Genomic DNA, 20365 nt, shown 5'->3' with positions numbered 1-20365 from the left:
CGAACCGGTTTAAAAAATCCCTCAACACGTCATTCACAAGTGCCTGAAAAACCGCAGGGGCATTGGTAAGGCCAAACGTAAGGCCGTTTTCCACTCATCACCAGCACGGATCCGTACGAGATGGTAAGCATTGCGAAGGTCTAGCTTGGTGAACAAAGATGCGTGTTGAAGGGGTTCGAAGGTCGAGTTGATGAGCGGCAGGGGATATTTATTCTCCTGCCGCGGCAGCCATCTCTGTGGGAGCAGGTGGTGAGACAGACAGAGAGGGAGAGAGACAGACAGCCAGTTTGCTAACCTGCTCGGTTAGGTTGGAGACCTGATTGAACAACTGCTGGTTGTTCTCTAGCAGAGTTCGGATGAGTTGGTCGTGTTGCCCAAGTAAAGCACCCTGGGATTGGATAGCCCGCTTGGCGCCCTCCTCTCCTGTAGCCGGTGGTTGTGCTGTGGGGTCCATGTTGGCCAATTCCTTCTGTTAGGTGTGGTGCAGGACCCGGACACAGAACGACCACAAGAGGGAGTAATGTACACAGTAAATGGGTTTAATTCTGACGGAACAGAACAACCAGCACAAAAACACATAAACAATCCAGACACGGGAGGTGATGTAGGAGATGAAGGAGATCCAAGGCAGACGACGAGACGGAACACAAATGCTATTATTAAAAAATTAAATGTTCTTGGTCTTAAAACCAACAAAAAATGTTGTTGTTGTTTCCCCTTCCCTAAAGTGACCATTGCCTGTTTTGCAGCATGGCCTGAGGGAGATCCGCCATAAATCGCATCATTTCTCTTGTCGTAGTTGAATTGCCTCTTGATGGCCATCTCATCTAAAACTAGAGTGCACATTCTTTCCGCGGGGGTCCTGGTGGAGGCGATCGCTGCCATTTGGGGACTGATTCCTTGCAGGAAGCCTGGCTGTTGGAATAATCAAGTTAAATAAACAGTTTTGCGTACATTTAAAATTGTGAAAGTGGGTAATGTAATGCAGTCTATATTAAATTGGTATTTATAGAGAATTAGCCAACACATCCTGTAATATATTGGTGCATTGAGCTTTTGGAGGGTAGAGCAATACTTCGCAAGTATCTGTAAGCATTTGGGCTGCTACAGTGGTGCTCATAAGTTTACATGCCCATGCTTAAGTTGACTAAAAAGAGGAATAAAAAAATCATCTTTTGGAAATTTATCTTAATGCCTTAATTAAAAAAAAAGGAAAAATCCAACCTTTAAGGACACCAATTTTCTTAGTGAAAGAATATTGTATTGTAAATAAATAAATGTTCTTCCTTAAAATACAGGGGGCCTAAGTATACACCCCCCTATGTTAAATTCCCACAGAGGCAGGCAGATTTTTTTTATTAAAGGCCAGTTATTTCATGGACCCAGGATACTATGCATCCTGATAAAGTTGATTAAAATAGCCCCCCCCCCCCCACATCATCACATACCCTTTACCATACATAGAGATTGGCATGGTTTTATTTCAGTTAGACTAATAGCCGGTTTGATTTGCATTGAGAGATGATTTTATGGAAAGTTCCCCATGCCAATCTCTATGTAGGGTGAAGGGTATGTGATGATGTGTGTGTGTGTGTGTGTGTGTGTGTGTGTGTGTGTGGGGGGGGGCTGTTTTAATTCCAAAGACCAAGGGAACTTTATCAGGATGCATAGTATCCTCCGTCCATCCATGCCCCTTACACTTTAAGGAAGAACATTTATTTATTTACAATACATTATTCATTCACAAAGCAAATTGGTGTTCTTAAAAGGTTGGATTTTTCCTTTTTCTTTTATTAAGGCATTAAGATCAATTTCCAAAAGATGAGTTTTTTATTTCTCTTTTTAGTCAACTTGAGCATGGGTATGTAAACTTATGAGCACAATTGTATCTGTAACTGTAGCCCCAGGTGTTACAGATGTTGGTCAAACCTACTTCCTCTTCCCTTTTTCCCATCCTCCGACAGTTGTGCCTTGATGAAGTTCTGCCAGTCTTCAGGACATCTCTGCAGCATCTCTTCCCAAATTTCATGAGGACAACGGATGAAAGGTATTTTGCTCACACTAATACATACACAAAAAATAGCATTAATTCAATAAGAAAGTGAAAATTTCAAACAAGAATTGGCATATTAGGTATAAATTCTCCCAGACTCCCAGAGACAGTCAAAACTGTTTTCACGTAAGCTACTCGTATGCAGATTCACTGTTGCAACCCACAGTATCTATTTTTCTCTATGATACTGTATGCACACATGTAACCATACTCCTCAGATCAAAAATCAGTGATTCCACGCCAGCACAGGTGCTTTATAAGAAATAGCACAGGGCGTGGCCAGGCAAGTCAGTGTGTCTTAAAGAAGTCTCCACATACCTGACCTCAGGGGATCATCCCCCGCACATATGTCGCAATACAATAGAGAACTTACTTTGTTTTACAGCGAATTATGTCTTCTCACATCCCTTTCACCTTTCAGGTCAGTACTTCAGGATACACATGGCAAATAATTCTTCTTGTAAAATTTTATGTTGCTTTGGAGACAATGACATTGCTGAGTTTTGAGTATTTGCATTCCTGGATTTTGTGTAAATGAAGAGCTTCATTCTGTCACTGCATGTGGATGTGTCGGCTAAACAAAAACACACCAAGAAACAGCAGAGGTGTCCTCTGGGTGCCTCAGTATTAGACGTCACAGAGCAAGTATTGGGAATGACAACGGGCTGTGCATTGTATGCAGCAATATATGAAGAAAAGCCAAAATACAGGCAGAAGGAAAGTCGTTGGTCATGGCAGATACTAACCCAACCACACACTCCTAGTGGTTTATAAGTAATGATTTGGGGTGGCAGTAGCTCAATCCTTAGGGAGTTGGGTTGGGAACCAGAGGGTTGCTGGTTCAAGTCCCCGTAAGGACCAAAAAGTATGGAGTGTGGATTGGTGGCTGCGGAGATGCCCCTTTGCCTCCTGGGCACTGCCAGGTGCTTTTGAGCAAGGCACCATACCCCCCCTCAACCACTCATGGCGCTGGTTCGGCTGGTTTATTAAAAATAAAAATTACAAATTTAAAATTACGGCAGTCAGCTACAGTAAGGCCTTTACAGCTTTCCCTTAGATTGCCTCTTTACCAAGTGTTTGTCCTCTCACCTTAAAATGGTCAAAGCTCCAATTCCAAACCACGGCGGAGACACAAACAGTTTACGCACCAGCACGGCCACCTGTTTAACCTTCCACATAGCACACGTCCTGTCCGTTAAACACTATTTAACTAATATGTAGAAGATCATAACATTTGCAGCAGTGTGTTTACCTAATACATGTGATAACACAACCCCCCCTCCCCCTATGTTACATAAGGAACAACCTGCACTGAGTTGGGGAGTTGCAATGAGATACACAAGCATGTTAAAGTGGCTGACTTTGTCAAATTTTCACCTGGAATTCACTCCCGGAATTTATGGCTATGTGTGTGGGCTGAGGTGAAATGTATGTCACACATTAATAACACCTGCTACATAGCGTAGAGTCCTTGGACACTTATCTTTTCTTTTTTTTGGCAGTCAACAAATTCACAGGTGGAAAATGCACTGATACCAATTTCTCCACTAACAGTAACCCTCAATAGACCACTATTTCCACTGCAGGGTTCGGGAGTAACTATATAGATATTATTATATATATAGATATATATATAGTCCACTCGAGCATCATCCACATTTCCTTGTGGCCACCATAATAAGCGCAAGTCTGTGTTGCTTTTAGTCCGTCGGTTCAAAGCTTAATTTGGCTCCGACAATAACCTTTCCTAACAAAACATGAGCCCTGGATGAGGTTTCGACTATCAAAACCATCACGTTGGTCTCAAATGGGCACATTTGAACTCTCACATTATCTCCTACTTCAGTCAGCTATAAATATGAATCCTACAAAAAACCATAAGGCCATGTCAGCTTTAAACAATTTTGTGCCATTTAAGTCTTTTCAAAGAACAACAAAATTTTGTTATATTTCTATTTTCTCTCTGCTTTAAACTTTATCTTTACCCTCACTTGGGCACAAAATATGGATGTATGACCACAGCTGTATATTCTTAACTATGTGGTCCTGAAACACAATAATAAAATATATTACTATATTACTATGTATTTTCTTAGCAACGGAATCTGTCACCTCTATACCGCAAGGACATTTGAAAGCTATACCACCATTTAATAAAACATTTAAAATTCCACATGATGCATCACTAAGGTATGAGCCTTCAGTTTGATACAAAAACCAGGAACACAAAAACAAGTGGAACACCGAGTACACACCAAACAGAATCCACGACATAACAGAACAGAAACAGCATACAATGATACGACAATACAGAAAGGAAACGCAGAGGCTAAGTACAAAGGGTAACAAGGTCAACAAGGGACAGGTGTAACACGTGAGGGCTGGGCAGACCATCACAACGCCAGGAAACACAAGGCAGGAAGTAAAACCAGACATGACAAGGGAGAAAAACAAGCTACTACAAAATAAAACAGGAAACACTACAAAAAAAGACTCACAAATGTAACAGTTTCCCTAATTTCCTTAGCAATCAGATGGATGTGATGGTGTGCAAATGTGTGTAAATAGTAGCTGCTATTTGCTTTTCACTGTTAGACCATGATTATTTTTTTAAATGTGCTTTACTTGTACAAAATTGTACTGTAAATGCCTTGTGACTTAGAGCTGAATCAATGCCAGTTTTTTTTTTAATATTGAATCACTGTGTAATGTACATAGACTGTATAATGTAACATGTGTTGTTTTTAATGACCATCCTACTATTAGTATTACATACTGCAGCTTTTAGACACATCAACTCTACACGGTTAAAATTAGATTAGATTAGATGACACTTTATTCATCTCACAGCGGGGAAATTCCCTTGTTACAGCAGCATTTTTTTTACAATGAAAGGAAAACAAACATACAGTACACACACAAGAAAAATAGGCAAACAATAGACAACGGGCATAAGGTAGACTAAAGTAAATTGGCGTCAAATAAAGGTATTGCAAAGTAAAGTAAAGTTCAGTTGCCATAGTACAAGAAAACCACATTGCAGTGTAGTAAGTGACGTTAAAATTAAATAGAATATGTAATTAAAGTAATAATGCAAAAGCAGGTAACCATAATATAAGTTATATTCACCTGTGACCATAAATAATATTGAAAAAGTAAGCTAGTACTTGTAATGGAAAAATATAAATGCAGATAAAGATATACATAGAGTATGTGGATTAAATGAAAAACAGGAACAGAACTACAACATTATCAGGTATTGCAGGTGTTGTAGAGTCTGACAGCGGCCTGCGGTACCTCTCCTTCTTACACCGGGTGATGTCAGACGTGCGAAAACAATTATGCTGCTTTAAAAACAAATAGATTCAACAGTCAACTAATAACCTTTTTATTCTCCACACCTTCATTCCCGGCATCGGAGCTATTAAATAAAATAGTTTTGCCTGACATATGTAGCTAGACAGCATGAAGCCATGATGGCTTGTGCACCATAGGTTCCCTGTTAGTCTCAAAAAGGCTGGATGATGCTCAGTTATGGTGTGAGAGATCTAAACATTAGGGAGGGGTCAGCTGTTTCTGTCTACAGTACATGTGGTACTTGCGTGCGTGCGTGCACGTGTGTGTGTGTGCGTGCGCATGCACATATATTAGTTTTTAATGTATTTATTTATGTCTTTAAATCCATCCAATTTTGTAGCTGTCTTTCCTCGGTGCTTATCTTGATTTGTTGTGGAGGGACTGGTCTAGAGGGGCGATCTCTCGGTGAGGATCCACAGGCGCGCTCAGTTCTGCGGTGAGTCTAGAGAGTGCAGATGGATGGACCTCATTCAGGGACTTCATGGACAGGACGACTGGAACTGCATCCAAGGACATATTTACCTTCTTTACATCATTAACAAGTAATGTTTGACAAGTCAAGGATCAGTTTGTTGAAAGAACCTAATCGTAAGAGCTTGGATTCTATAATAGAAAAGATCTAGAAGAGTTTGAGGAATTAGAGAAACTGTCTGATACCAACAATGGTAAGCATCACAAACCGTAGAAGAAGAATTTCTTTTCTTGCAAGGCTTTCTCCAAATTTATACAACATTTTCAGATTATTCGGGAGCTACCTCGTGTGGCGAAGCAAGGAGAGCTGTGCTGAGTGGATTAAGCAAGATTAAATAAGGATGAGTGAGAGCCCTAGCGAGTGCAGAGGTGAGATATGAAGTGGCAAACCAGCTGAGGAAACCAGAAACCTGCTGCTTTCAATGTAAACACACAGCACCATGCCAACCCTGCGGCCTACTTGGCACAAGAGGACCTGGACCAGAGCGAGACACACAGTCCTGCTTGCATTCTTCGTTGTAAGCCTCAACCAGAAGGTAAATTATTATTACTTAATGTACACATGTCCAGTATGCACACACAAATTCAAACTTTTTAAATTATGATGCATTCATGTCTTATTTAACTGTCAATTTTACAGCCAGTCAATTTGACTACCTGACACAAACAGACTTATGGTCTAATGTATCTAACTCTTCAACCTTTGATTTTAAATAAATATTATTTCAACGGCACTGTAGGCTTCACAAAAGCATTCCCCGTCTGATTTACTGTGCAATGCGACCTATCACATCGCATTTCTCATAAAACACAGCAAAGACCCTGAATGACAGACGGCTGTGGGGAAAACAACATTAAAAAAACAGCATTCTTTTCTTTTTTAATTTCTTAATTTTGTCTTTTTTACACGAAGTTTGGGCTACAGAAGGTCCCACTGCTCATTTGCATATTCTAGAGTATGTACTTCTAAAAGCATTGCCTGAAAGTTGCAGTTTAGTGATATGCGTAAAAAACAACTTGGTGTCTGTTTTGGAGACCCAATGGGAGGGATGTTTTTCTCAAGGCGTGACAATAATTCTCTTTTATTTTCAACTTAATGCAGTGAAATAACAAGGAAATTCAGAGTCTGTGGCTGCATTTGAAGCAAGTTTAGTCTCATGGGAGACAACGGATAAGATAGGGAGACAGCACCTCCTGTCATTCCTCCATTGGTAGTACCGCTCTGGACAGTCTTGGCGAGACAAGTAAGCAAATGAACAGACAAAGTGGACAAACAGGTTGCAGAGTTTAGGGTTGTATGTCCAAGATAGGAAAGCTATTTTCCTTTGCCTTGGAACTGAATTATAACTGACAAATATGGCAGCTGAAAGAGATTTCTCTTACTAAGGACAGCAAATTAAGTAAGAATCCTAATTCATGACTGATCTTAAATTAACAATAGGTGCCGATTACAACAATCTTTAGTCTTTAGACTGCTGCAAGACAAGATTCATGAAAAAAGGTGTGTTTGCATTGCTGCAGGCATGACACTAATGCGGAAAGCCAGGTTGATTAATCCGTTGCACTAATTACTGTATACACAGGAGAAAATGTCCTGTCTGTAAATAAAGGTGCTCCTTATCAAATGCTCCCACCACGCGGATAGATACAAATATTGCAACTTACGCTACACATCCTCATCCATTCAGAGGCTACAAATGCCTTGAAATAGGTTGTACTGTAAAATCCTATAATTACTTGATTAAATGTACTTTTTAAAACATCATTAACCCAACACTCCAGCTGTCATTTTGTCGTTCAAAGGCTGTGGCAGTCTCAATTTTGGCGAGGGAAACACTGCCGCGGCCATTTTGTCCCTTGCCCTCTTAAAAATGTGTTTTATGGCTACCACAGTAGTGTTTGCCATCTAATTTCTGAACAATGCAATTGTTATAAAAATATCCGAAAGGCAAAGTTTTTGCTATCAAATTACACAATGGACTCTTTTATGGTGTTCCTTAATGTCTTAGTGTCTATATTTGGTGTCTAAATGTGGAATTTTTGAGCAGCTTTTGACAAATATATTTTAAAAAAGGGTTAAATTGTACAACAAATCTGTGTAAAAAGTGACGTCAACCCAAAGATTGCTGCAACTTATTAGACAAATGATGATTTATGGCTCGTGATATTGATACAGTGCTGAGCTGCATTCCCAATGAATCTTTAGGTTTAGCCTCCAAATGCTGTATACTAATTATATGTATATTATATTACACTAATTATATGTGGCATCTAGTGTTGAACTGCTATCTCCCCCTAAACATCCCATATGTAATAATAATTATAGGTATGTATATATATAAAAGACATTTTCTTGAGGCCATAAATTATGTTGTTATGAATAAAGTTATGATGAGTTTGGTCTTAAATGAAAATGTTTATAGTAACCAGGCATGTGTACACATAGATAAATCATTGGGGGCTCGAGCATCTGCCCTTTAGTCTTCCTCGAGAGAAGCTGCTGGGGTGTTTTTAAATTCTTTTTATAAATAAATATATGGTATATTCTTGTTGGCGCGCTGCTGTCCTGTCAAACAACTATATTTATTGATTGAAAAAATCAAACATGGAAAATCACAATCATCAAAACCACCACATTGATATGCAAATTAGGCCTTTACACATACAGCACCACAGAGTTTCCCCAAGTAATGACTTACATTAAGAGTCTTTTCCCCTGAAATGTTGACATGTTTCAATATGCAGATTAGATTGTTTGGTTAATTGAAATGAAATGAAATCTACACATTCAAACAGACGGAGGGTAGTAGTCTAGTAGGCCTTAAACAAAGTTTTCTTTCCATTCAAGCAAAGCATGGAAGCGAAATAGTCCAACATCTCAAAATTGACTGCGACACGTATGAAAAAGAGAAGGGGGAAAATTCAGCAGCACAGAAACACAGCAACACACAGGACGGAACTGTTCACAACAGACATTAACAGACATTTTAACCTCTCCTTTTTCAAAAATAACATTGTGCACAGCTGTCAGTTTTCAGAAAAGTGTTCGGTTGCAAGTACCCGTGTAAATATGCAGTCAATGCCTTCAAGAGCCTGCCAAACCATGGAGGGAAAACACAAGACATGACATGGGGCAAAAAGAAAGACTTCAAAATAAAACAGTAAATTAAGCATGAAACAGACAAGGTAAAAAGGTAAAGGGTCTATGTTTAAGGTAAAACATAGAAGACAGAAACATGAGAAGTAAAACAACAAGGAAACAGAGAATGGATCAACAAAATAAAACAGGAAAAAACTAACAGAGACCCACAACCGTGTCAATACAGAAGAAGACCCTGGACTCTGTGGGAATAGTCTTGCTTTGCCAAACCATCCACACACAGTAAAATAGATGTGTGAGAAACTTCCATTGGACAGATAGTCTAGCTATCTGTCTCCATTAACCATGCAGTGATCTGAGGAGCAGTCAACAATAGTCCTCAATTTATGATGGCACCAACACCAGTAAAGCAGACACAAGAACATGACGCAGAGGTTTGGGTAAAAGAGGCCCGCCTTCAGCAACACATTTCCATTCAGTACTGCTTTGCAAATCTATTACTTCATTTATATTACCACTGCTGTTCCTCCCAAGATGTTTGTTCAGGTGGAGCGGCGCAGTTCCATAATTGGGCTTGGGGTTAGGGTTCTGAGCCCATTCGGATGTGTGTACTCGGGATAGTTGGTGTTTTTCAGTTGGGAAAGTACGCTCTGTTTTTTCTGTTTTGTTTCTTTAGCATTGTGTGTGGTTTCTCTTGCTGAATTATTGAATTTGAACTTACTCTGTCGAAGTGAATTTGGTTGAAATAAATGGGCGTAACATTTTTGGGTGCTAGCTGTTTTGCCTGGTTAATTATCAAAGGTGGGGACTTCAATTGTAAACTCCGACCCAAATTAAACAGATCCTCTGGGGTTGACACCTCTCACTCCCTGGCTAGAAAAGAACTATTTCAGTTCACAGAAGATTTTAGTCTGGTAGATGCATGGAGAAGCAAACTCTAACCGGCTAACATTTCCCTGCTACTCCAGCACTAATCAGAGCTTTTCTAGAATTGATTATTTGTTCTCAGCCAATCTGATGCCAAAGATTTCAAAATGCTGGTACATTAGCAAACTTATTTCAGATCATGCATCAACCTTCTTGTTAAATGTCCAAGTCTAGAGTATATTAGTTTATCATATAAACTCAATAAATCACCTCGTCGCTGCATTAACTGTTGTCAAACTGGTCTTATAACTGGTCCAAGACATCTTAAGTCCAAATGGTTCCACTTTGATTTCAAGGAGGTCAAGGATGTTATTTATGACATTGTCATGTAAGCATTTGATAATGAAATCACCCTTTACTCTCACTTTTTATATCCACATGCAGGCAAAAGGCTCAGTGCTTGAAAGTCTCATAGCAAAACGGACTGAATACTGGGAGAACTGCAACAGAACCCTGGCAACGGGCGCACTCTCAGAAACTGGTGAGTAGAGGTCTTTTAGGTTGCAAATGTTCATACCTTAACCCAAAAAAGACAGAAAGTTGTGAAAATACATCTGTTATGATTGGCCAATTCACTCATTATTTCAGCTTTAAAGTCACCTTGCTGTCACAGTGATCGATGAGGACTAACACAGCTGATTTAGAATCCGCTTTGTGGTCTTGTTGCATCTTGCATATAAAGAAAACAATGGCTGTTTGCTCTTTTTGAGGTAAATTAATGATTGCTTCTTGCTATGGCGGCTATTGCTAGCATTACTGATTTGCTGCTGCTGCTCTCTGACCCTTTACCTTCTGAGCAGGGACACTAGCTTGTACCAGTATTTGGTACCACCTTGGGACAGTGGCTTGGGCACAGTATGGACAAAACCTGTCTATTCCTATTCAGGTTAAAATATTTTTGCACTTGCAGAATCAACAGCATCGGCCCTACATTGCACAGCAGTGTTAATAATTAATCAATCATTTAAAGTTTATTTATGTAGCACTTTACAGCAACCATTAGGTATCCAAAGTGCTTAACAGAATGAGTAAAATCACATCATACAATAGAAAGAGTGAACATAGAAAACAGTAAAATCAGAAAAGGTTAAAAGGAAACAGAATAATGAAATGGTCCCACCACTGCTACGTATTAAAAGCCAGACTAAACAGATACATTTTGAGTTTGGACCTGTAAAAAGAGACATCTGTAACAGTGCGAATATCAGGGGGGGAACTTGTTCCAGAGTCTCTGAGTAGCAACTGTAGAAGCCTAACCCCCCCCCAACCGTTTAAACCTGGACCCTGGGACTTCTAAAACGCGCGGATTTGAAGACCGCAATGACTGGTTGTGCTTCCGCAAAGTTAATTTCAGAAAAATACTCTGGGGCGAGACCATTTCAAACCTTTAAAACCAACAATAAAATCTTAAAATCTATTCGAAAACGCACCGGGAGCCAATTCTGGGTGTAGAGAATGGGAGTGATGTGTGCACGTCTAGATGTAATTATTAAAAAGCGTGTGAAGGTGTGTGATGGACGTCTGATTCAGACCAACATAGAGAGCGTTACAGTAGTCCAACCGTGAACTAATAAAAGCATGAATGGGCTTTTCTAGGTCATTCATGCTTTTGTGCTTTTTTCATGCAGCAGACAATTAACCATTTTATTGCAGAAAGTGGCAACTGAACATAAACCTGCATGACATACGTAGCATACATCAGACAGAAATCACACATGTAACATATCCCTTGTGCCCTATCCCATGTCCCTCATACATACAGTACATACATTGAATATTTTTCATGATAAAATGATACGGGCCAGTAGGTAACTAACTGCACTTTAATTCGGATAGCTTCTGCCCAAACTTTATTTGTACTACCTTAAATCCATTGTTATACTGCTAATTTTAGCCTAACTTATTATTTTTACAGATATATATATATATATCTGTAAAAATTCTGTCTATAGTAATAGCCATCTGTATATATATTCATAGTACATATTCACCTGTAAACTCTGTTATAGTAACAACCATCTCTATGTTATGTTCAATGTACATATCTGTAAATATTCTATTTATAGTAATACTCCACCTGTATATTATATTCAGTACATATCCAGCTGTAAATCTTATTTACAATACTAGTCATCTATATGTTATAGTCATAGGACAAATCTATCCGTAAAATTCTGTTTATAATAGTATGCATTTCTATATTTATTTTTTTGATTGTTATGACCTCTGTAAAAATCTCAATTTTTCTTGTTTCACAGGAATCTACTGTAAAGGAACGTTTGACATGTTTGTGTGTTGGCCCCATTCGTCTCCTGGGAATGTGACGGTCCCCTGTCCTTCTTACTTACCATGGATCAGCAAGGGTAATGTTACTGTGGGGGGGGGGAGTCAGCAGATTGCAATTATCTGTTTTTAATAATAGACACTGTTCCAAGGAAGATGAAAACCGCGACACACGGCACTTGGTTTTATCTGAACCAATCATAATCGAGTAGGACTTTTACGCTTTCTTCCGACTTTCGGTACCCCCATGACGCCAGTCGAGTGGACTATGTTGTGTTCAGTTTGACATGGAATGTCGGAATTTCCGGGTTTTTTTTATAATAAATTTATTTTATTTTACTTAGTTTTGCAAACAGACAACAGTTTCAGTTAGTTTTTTCCCCCACGGCTTTGTTTTTAATTTTACTCCAGTTTACAACAACTAGTTTTCGTTATTTTGTTTGTTGGTGAGGAGTGGGTGTTGCCAATTGGTGTATAGAGCTTGGCATTGGGATTGGTGTTGCTTTCCTAAGGGACTTCAGAGATTTTTCCTTTGAATGTTATTTAGTTTAGTTAGTTTGGGGTTTAAGGTTTCAGTGATTGGGTTTCAAGCTCCAATTTTGGTATGGAAAACAATTGGGAAAACTACCTAATCCAGGCCCATTAACAATATATTGCCCAACCCTAGTTTTAATCACTTAGAAGAAATGACCATACCCATCCAATATGGGATTTAGTTGTATAATAATTAAAAAATAACAACACATTTCCCAGCTGAGGTTAAAATTCCTTCTCTCCTCTCATCTGATTGCATTTGACAGAAACACAATGCATTTCAACGTGTCTTTACATAACCTGCAGACACCTCCAGGAGGGCACACCAAGAATGCTTAGAAAACGGGAGATGGCGACAGAGAGAGAATTCATCTGAGCTCTGGAGGGATGACTCAGAATGTAAGGAGGACACATATTTCAAAGACAAGGTGGGTGTAAAATGTATAGATTCTGCTCACAGTAAGTGTTGGAGCTGAAAATGTCTCTCTTTATTAGAAACATCTGAAGAGGTGTTGTTCTCTCTACCAGTTTGAAGACAACATCCATTAGATATGGATGTATTATGGCATCACTGATGTGTGCATGTGTGTGTGTCAAGGTTATTATAGTTTTTCAGTTTCCATCAGGTTTTGACTTTTGTTTTTTCTGACTCATTGTAGTTTTAAAAGCAGGTTTGCTGGTTCAGTTTAAATATTTTTTAAATGCTTAGTTTTATTTGAGTTTTTGTTAGTTTTAATCTTTTTTGTAATATGTGTTATTTGTCAGGGCCAAGATTCAAAAAGGTCAGAACAAGTATTAAGTACTAATTAATTTAGTAGCAAGTCAATTTAGTATTAATAACTTAACAAAAACATTTTACAATTTTTGAAATATGTATTCACAATGTATTCACCACTAACAACAGTACAGAAAATATACATATGGTCATAAATTGTCTACACAAGATGCCGCCACAAGTGCAAAATATATAAGTGACGTGTGCCAGGAAAAAAACTATAAAACATAAAGTGACGAACTTTTTGATGTCAACAACAAAGTTGTGGAGACATTCCAGTATCAATAAAAATATTATCCCAGGCTTGTGGTGTTCCTGCGTATTTACTAGCCAGCAGCTATGGGTTGGCGGTGAAAGCCCTCCTATAGTGTTCTCTGTCCTCAGGTAGTCTCTGTCATGCTGCTTGACCCTAACGGTACCGGGGGCTTAGCATTCCCTTTAACCTTGTAAGCTAGGTTAGCCTCCATGTGCGTGCTTCTCAAACGTACCTTCAAATTAGTGCGATTTATCCCTTTAATAAAATGTCCACATATTTCACCACCTTCCATTGCAAGGCACTTGCTTTTATCTGACATGCATAAGTCATAATCAAATAGGACTCTTTGACGCCATGGACTAGGCTGTGTTTAATTTGTCATTGTTTTCGTTGACGATTATAACCTTGGTGTGTGTGTGTGTGTGTGTGTGCGTGCCTGTGTGTGCGTGCCTGTGTGAGTCCAGGAGGATGAAATGCTTCGCCAGACAGCCCTCAGACTCATCTCTGTCATTGGCTACTCCCTGTCCTTGTCATCTCTCACACTGGCTACTCTCCTGATGGGCATGTTGAGGTCAGTGTCGGGGGGGGGGGGCAATGGCATGCTATTAAAACAGTTCATTTTCTGTGGATAAAGGACAGATCATTTGCTACTTTATTAGAAGTTGGATCTCATTTGCACGGCTCAGCAGGTCTGTAATGTAGTCGGATCATGTTTTTGGCCCTCACTGGCCTGAGGTCTGTTTCAGAAAGCGGTTTTAGTGACAACTCTGAGTTTGTTCACCCTGAGATGAGGGAAACTCTCGATTTCAGAAAGGGAGGTTAATCAAACCTGAGAGAAAGGGGTAACTTCAGCTTGTTTCAGAAAGAGATGTATCTTAACCTCTGAGTCAGTTACTATGGTAACTGAGCCTGTGAAACTAACCTGGTGGGAAGCAGGTTTTCTTCAATAAACCTTGAGTTTCTTTCGGTCTCCTCCCTCTGACACAGCACTCTTTCATTTCCTCATTAGTTCATTCAGTCTGTATCAGGCACATTTTAGCGCAGTTTTTTATCTGCATGAATGAAGAAAAAAAAACAGGGTTGGTTTATTGAATGTCCCATGCTTGTGAAAATTTCACTTAATGAGGTTTTTTAACAGTAATATGCGTTCCTCCACGCACCCCTCTCCTTCTCAAAAGCTACAGACTCAGAAATGGAACATACTAAGGAAAGCTCAATGTGGGACTGGCTCTAGTGGCTTAAATTCTGCACCAAGGCTGAATTTTGGGAAAGAGACTTCAGATTTTTTATTAGGGGGCCACTAAGGTCTATATAAAAGAGACTTCAGATACAGCATTAGGGGAACACTAAGGTCTATATAAAAGAGACTTCAGATACAGTATTAGGGGACCACTAAGGTCTATATAAAAGAGACTTCAGATACAGAATTAGGGGACCACTAAGGTCTATATAAAAGAGACTTCAGATACAGTATTAGGGGAACACTAAGGTCTATATAAAAGAGACTTCAGATACAGTATTAGTCAAATAAGCTGTTCTAGATCCCAAAACTCAGCGTTTCCCATCTCAGGTTAAATTAACTCAGAGTTTGTTAAACCTCCTTCCTGAAACGGACCCCTGGATTGTAAATGCTGACAATTAAACAACTATTTGTCCTTCACTTGTCATGATGCAGCTTCTTTTAGTCATTGTGATAGACAATCATGTATGGGACGTATTCACTTGCTTAAACTATACTAATGATATGCACACATACGCATGGATCAACGCCTTCCACAAATTGCTGCTGTATCTATATTAAACAGGAAGCTCCACTGTACCAGGAACTACATTCACATGAATCTGTTTGTGTCGTTCATCCTGAGAGCCCTGGCTATCATCGCTAAGGAAGTCATATTGTACATCATGTATTCCAAACTACCCAAGGACGACCCTGGTTGGAACTCCTACTCCAGCTCTGCGGTATAAAATATACTGTCTTATTATGCACAGCAAAGCATATGTGAAATAACCTAAATAGATCAAATCAGCCCAATATTTTGCAACACTAATTTAACACGCAGTATTTCTCAACAGATAGCGTTGATGTGTAGATTCTCCAAAGTGTGCATGGAATACTTTGTGGCCTGTAACTACTTCTGGCTCTTGGTGGAGGCCATTTTCCTCCACACATTGCTCTTCACAGCTGTGCTGACTAAGGGCTGTCTGCTGAAGAAATACATGCTGCTAGGATGGGGTAAACTGTGAATAAAGTGTGTGTGTGATGGTATGTGCCTGTGTTTGGTGTAAAATGTTGAATCTCATGCTCACATGCATTTTTTTCTTTTTAGGAACACCTGTTTTGTTTGTAACACCATGGACAGTGGTAAAGATTTTATATGAAAACACAGAGTGAGTTTTTCCAACATACTTCACAACAAATTGACAGAATGTGTTGAAATGTTCTCCATTCTCCGCTTGACTTTTAAAACGTATTACTTAGGTGCTGGTCAATTGTAAACAAATGGTTCTGGTGGATAATAAGGGGCCCGATTACTTTATCTGTGCTGGTAAGTTCTGCTTTTATACTGCGTTTAACTTTCCTGTCTTGGGATGACATGTGATATAGAAGCTGTTATATAGTGTAGTAGTCACAAGCATCACTGGTTACTAATTCCTCAGTGTAAAAAAAATGTAATTGACAGATTTGTATCTCTTATGTCAAATGTAGTCTTGTCAAACATTAAGTCAGCTGTATTTCTGGATGCATTTTCTTTAAATCTACCCTGGATGTGTGTTGCAGATCATTTTCTTCATATTCATCAAGATTCTGATGCTGCTGTTGTCCAAACTGAAAGCAGATCAGGTGAAATTTACAGACTACAGATACAGGTATTTTTCCCAACTGCTTGTGGTGTCTTTAAACTGGACTTTATTTAGTTGGTTAAACCTTAAATTTCAACCACTCTCATTCATACAGCACACATTCAAATGTCTTTAAGCTCTGTCCTCTTTACCAGAAATGGAAGAAAGAAAGAAAGCTCATGCATACATTTAAAAACCTTTTTTTTGTCTTCTATTTTGTTCTCTGCTCTTTGATTCATGAGCCAGTCTAAATTGCATGAACCTTATCCCTGAATATCCCTAACAGTCTATAAATATGCGCCGCTGTATTTTTGTTTGTTTATGCCCTTCAGTTTGGCCAGAGCAACACTGGTACTCATTCCTCTGCTGGGAATCCATGAAGTGGTCTTCACTGTGCTGATAGATGAATGCGTGGAGGGCAGCAGTCGCTACGCCAGGAACTTCATTAACCTGACCCTCAGCTCATTTCAGGTAACACTTGTGATGTTGGTCACATACAGATCAAGTCAATTTTGTTCTAAACAAACATTAACCATAATTTGTGTGTAACATTTTTCAGGGATTCTTGGTTGCTGTGCTGTACTGTTTTGCTAACGGAGAGGTAAATTCATTCTTGTTTAGATTTTTTTTAATGGATGTTTTAAGGATCATAATAATGGATATAATGAACTGGAAGCCTAGGGACAAGGTAAATAAGTTATTTGTTGTTGTCATTTGTTGGTTCAGCCTTTCAAGCTGCACCAATTCATATTCTATATATTAACAATGGTTCAATAAACCCAAATAAACAAAATGACTCTAGGTTGAGTTTACCGGTTTATTACATCCATGATCCGGATCTGGATAACTGGTCTCGCTCCGAATCCAATTTGAAGTCCTCCTGTTTGCATTCAAGGTCATCCACAACCTTGCCCCCCAGTATTTGTCTGATCTCCTCCAGCGTCCCACTCCCTCTCGCTCCCTCAGATCCTCTTCCTCCATAAACCTCTCTGTCCCCTCCTCCCGTCTCACCACCATGGGGGGCAGAGCATTGAGCCTCTCTGCTCCCCGTCTCCGGAACGCATTACCCCCCCAACTCGGAAACATTGGTTCATTCGCCCATTTCAAGTCTCAACTAAAAACACATCTGTTTAAAACTGCCTATTCAACTTAAATGTCTATTTCTCTGCCTTTTCCGTTGTTTTGTTGTATAGTATTTGTTTTGCTGTTTTTATCATATGACTACCCTTTGCGGCGTCCTTGAGTGCCGACAAAGGCACCTTTAAATAAAATGTACTATTAAAAGGTTTCTTTAGCAAAAACGTTTCTAAAAAACCGCTGTATGCTGACTGACCAGCACCAAATGGAAAACAGACAAGCATCTACCTAGTGAACATAGTGGAGCATATACAGAAGCAGCTAAAGATTGAGATATGTTTGTCCTGAGGTGGTGGAGACCAAAGCAGCCAGCAGCTGTTCTAAGAAAAACACGTTTTGATAAACCCAATGAATGCTGCCTGCCCAGGCAAAAGTAGTGATTTGTTAGCTTTTAGCAACATTTTAGCCAAGGGTTGAAGAGTAAATATTGGACTGAAGTCATAAGGTGGCCATGTAGTCCAGTCGTAAGCCTACAGTATACACTTAAACTCCATTTGCATGGGATTAGTATTACCTGGTAAATTCTAGTCATTTGCAATAATTACAGAGGTTGTATGTGATCTTAATCCTGTGCAAATTTACTGACAGCTAGTTGATACAACCATGAATAACATATGCCGCGACGCAAGGGACTAATATTACACACATTTGGCGAACTACGGTAGATCATTTGCAGGCAATGCAGACATGGCAAATTCACAGGCCATTAAGATCCCACATGACCTCTGCATTTATTACAACTTACAAGAGGTAATACTAGTCCAGTGTGAATAGGGCTTTTATGCAATGGTATGACTGACACTTGTATTTATGCTGAAATGTAGGTTCAAGCTGAACTGAAGAAGCGCTGGCAGCTTTTCCTGTTCACCAACCACTTCCAGGTCAGGAGCTGTTTTCGGGGTGTGCCCCTCAAGCACCTGTGGAAGTGCACTCGAGGACGCCGCCCACAGCGTTCTCCGCAGAGTGACTCCTACGATGAGGGCGGCACCTCCACAACAAATCCGCACTTGCTTCAGGTGGCTGTTCATGGACAACACGTGAGGCTTGGACTAGAAGAGGTTAAAGGTCAGGGGTTGAAGGGCTGTGACATAACAGGGCTTGACTTTCTCACCAGGAAGAGCCTGTCCAGCAGTGATGGAGACATGACACTTGGGGAAACCATGGAGGAGATTCTGGAGGAAAGCGAGTTCTGATCTCCCGTAGCTGGTTGATTCTTTTATCAACTAACATGGGAAGAAACCTGGGGTATGCTTAAATAGTAATTAAGACAAAAAGAATTCCAGAGATGGATTGCCAATCGGGCAAAGGTGGCCCCAAAAGCCCCAGGTTTGGTTTGTGTTTGTTGGTTTGTGTAAATTTGATTAAAGCTATAGTGTATAGTTTCTGTCGCCCCCATGAGGAATTCGAAGTAACGACAAAAACACTGTTGGAGCATCCACATGACGGAAGCCTTTGGTGATCGTGCACCACCCCCAACCCTCCCCCACGCAGTTACTGGTAGTGTTTATCCCATCAAATCGAGGACATGGAAGATTAAAAAAACATGATGAACTCTTCAGACGATGTTATTATCTTATAATTTTGTGTCCTATTTGTCGCCAAAGCTCAAGGCTACTGTTTTCTATTGTCATCGGTGATGTGAAACGCATCACTCAAGCATGTATCAACTTATTTGGCAATGGCTTTCATGTAACGGACACAAATTAATGTAGAATAGTTGCTGCGCTAAAGCTTTAATATCAACTTGGGTCAAAGTTGGGGATTGTGGCCTAGTTCGGTGGAGGGCCCTTTGGTAAAATCTTGACCATTATTCTTTCCATTACAAAAAAAGCTCTTAGTAGTAAAAAACCTTACATTTTTTTATTTTTTTATGCCAATTTATTGTCTCATGACAAAATAAGGAGACTTGTCATTATCTCCATAATTTAAAAAATTCAAATGAAGGCAGAAGGGCTTGGCTTTCCCTCGCTTTCATTTGCGGCGCTTCTTGTGTGACAATATAAACAACATCACATGAGTGGGGGCAGAGGGCATCACTGAGGGCAAGACTGGATGACATAGTCATCCAGTCATTGATGCAGCCACAACAGCAAAAAAAGGCTTTTTTTAGGCTCTTTCACCAGAGGTGCGACTAAGCCAATGAGGGAAAATGGGCTGTTGACAATAGCCCGTACCTGAGCATGTCCCTGGCACAGACCCTCAGAGTTGAGAATGACCACATCATGGTTAAACTGTCTACCTTAATCTCTACTCAATCTAGATTGTTGAATGCTTGTGTATAAGTCATCAAAATCTCCTGAATCTTTGTGTATCCAGAAGTCAATCGGCTCCTAAGTTTCTCTATAACAATAGCCACTGGGTCATTTGAATAAAGTTAAGCTAAATTAATTTGAACATACGATTAATTAATACAATTGAAGGCATATCATTTTTTATTCAAAGGCACAGTAAATTTTTTCAGTGAAACTCATACAAATGCAACAGCAGTGTAAAGCTTTTTTCACATTTTTGTGTTTTATTTAACATGTAAAAAGTTATAAATATCCATATGGTACAATATTTACATTACTATGTGTTTTTAAATACAATTATTGTCTGAATGTAAATAATGCAAAGGCTCTATGTGCA

General features: G+C 39.5%; 1 protein-coding gene and 1 long non-coding RNA gene across 2 annotated transcripts in view; one reads left to right on the top strand and one right to left on the bottom strand.

Annotated features, from left to right (window-relative positions):
- Window positions 1–11049, bottom strand: part of LOC117937434 — an 18610-nt gene extending 7561 nt beyond the window's left edge. Inside the window, exon 1 of the long non-coding RNA XR_004655151.1 lies at window positions 11038–11049. This is a non-coding gene — a long non-coding RNA (uncharacterized LOC117937434). The remainder of the gene's footprint in view (window positions 1–11037) is intronic.
- Window positions 5859–19391, top strand: LOC117937429 (glucagon-like peptide 2 receptor). The gene is made up of 13 exons (XM_034861403.1): window positions 5859–6417; window positions 10293–10389; window positions 12167–12271; window positions 13032–13153; window positions 14221–14327; window positions 15562–15718; window positions 15833–15992; window positions 16087–16147; window positions 16239–16305; window positions 16539–16627; window positions 16933–17071; window positions 17160–17201; window positions 18562–19391. Exons 1-13 carry the CDS (start codon window positions 6322–6324, stop codon window positions 18928–18930), a joined length of 1611 nt encoding a protein of 536 aa, XP_034717294.1. The 5' UTR covers window positions 5859–6321; the 3' UTR covers window positions 18931–19391.
- The last annotated feature ends 974 nt before the right edge of the window (window positions 19392–20365 follow it).

Source organism: Etheostoma cragini, chromosome 21 (genome assembly GCF_013103735.1).
Source record: "Etheostoma cragini isolate CJK2018 chromosome 21, CSU_Ecrag_1.0, whole genome shotgun sequence".
Taxonomy (NCBI): domain Eukaryota; kingdom Metazoa; phylum Chordata; class Actinopteri; order Perciformes; family Percidae; genus Etheostoma; species Etheostoma cragini.
The sequence above is the reverse complement of the archived record's forward strand: the minus strand, read 5'-3'. Positions and strand labels throughout refer to the sequence as shown.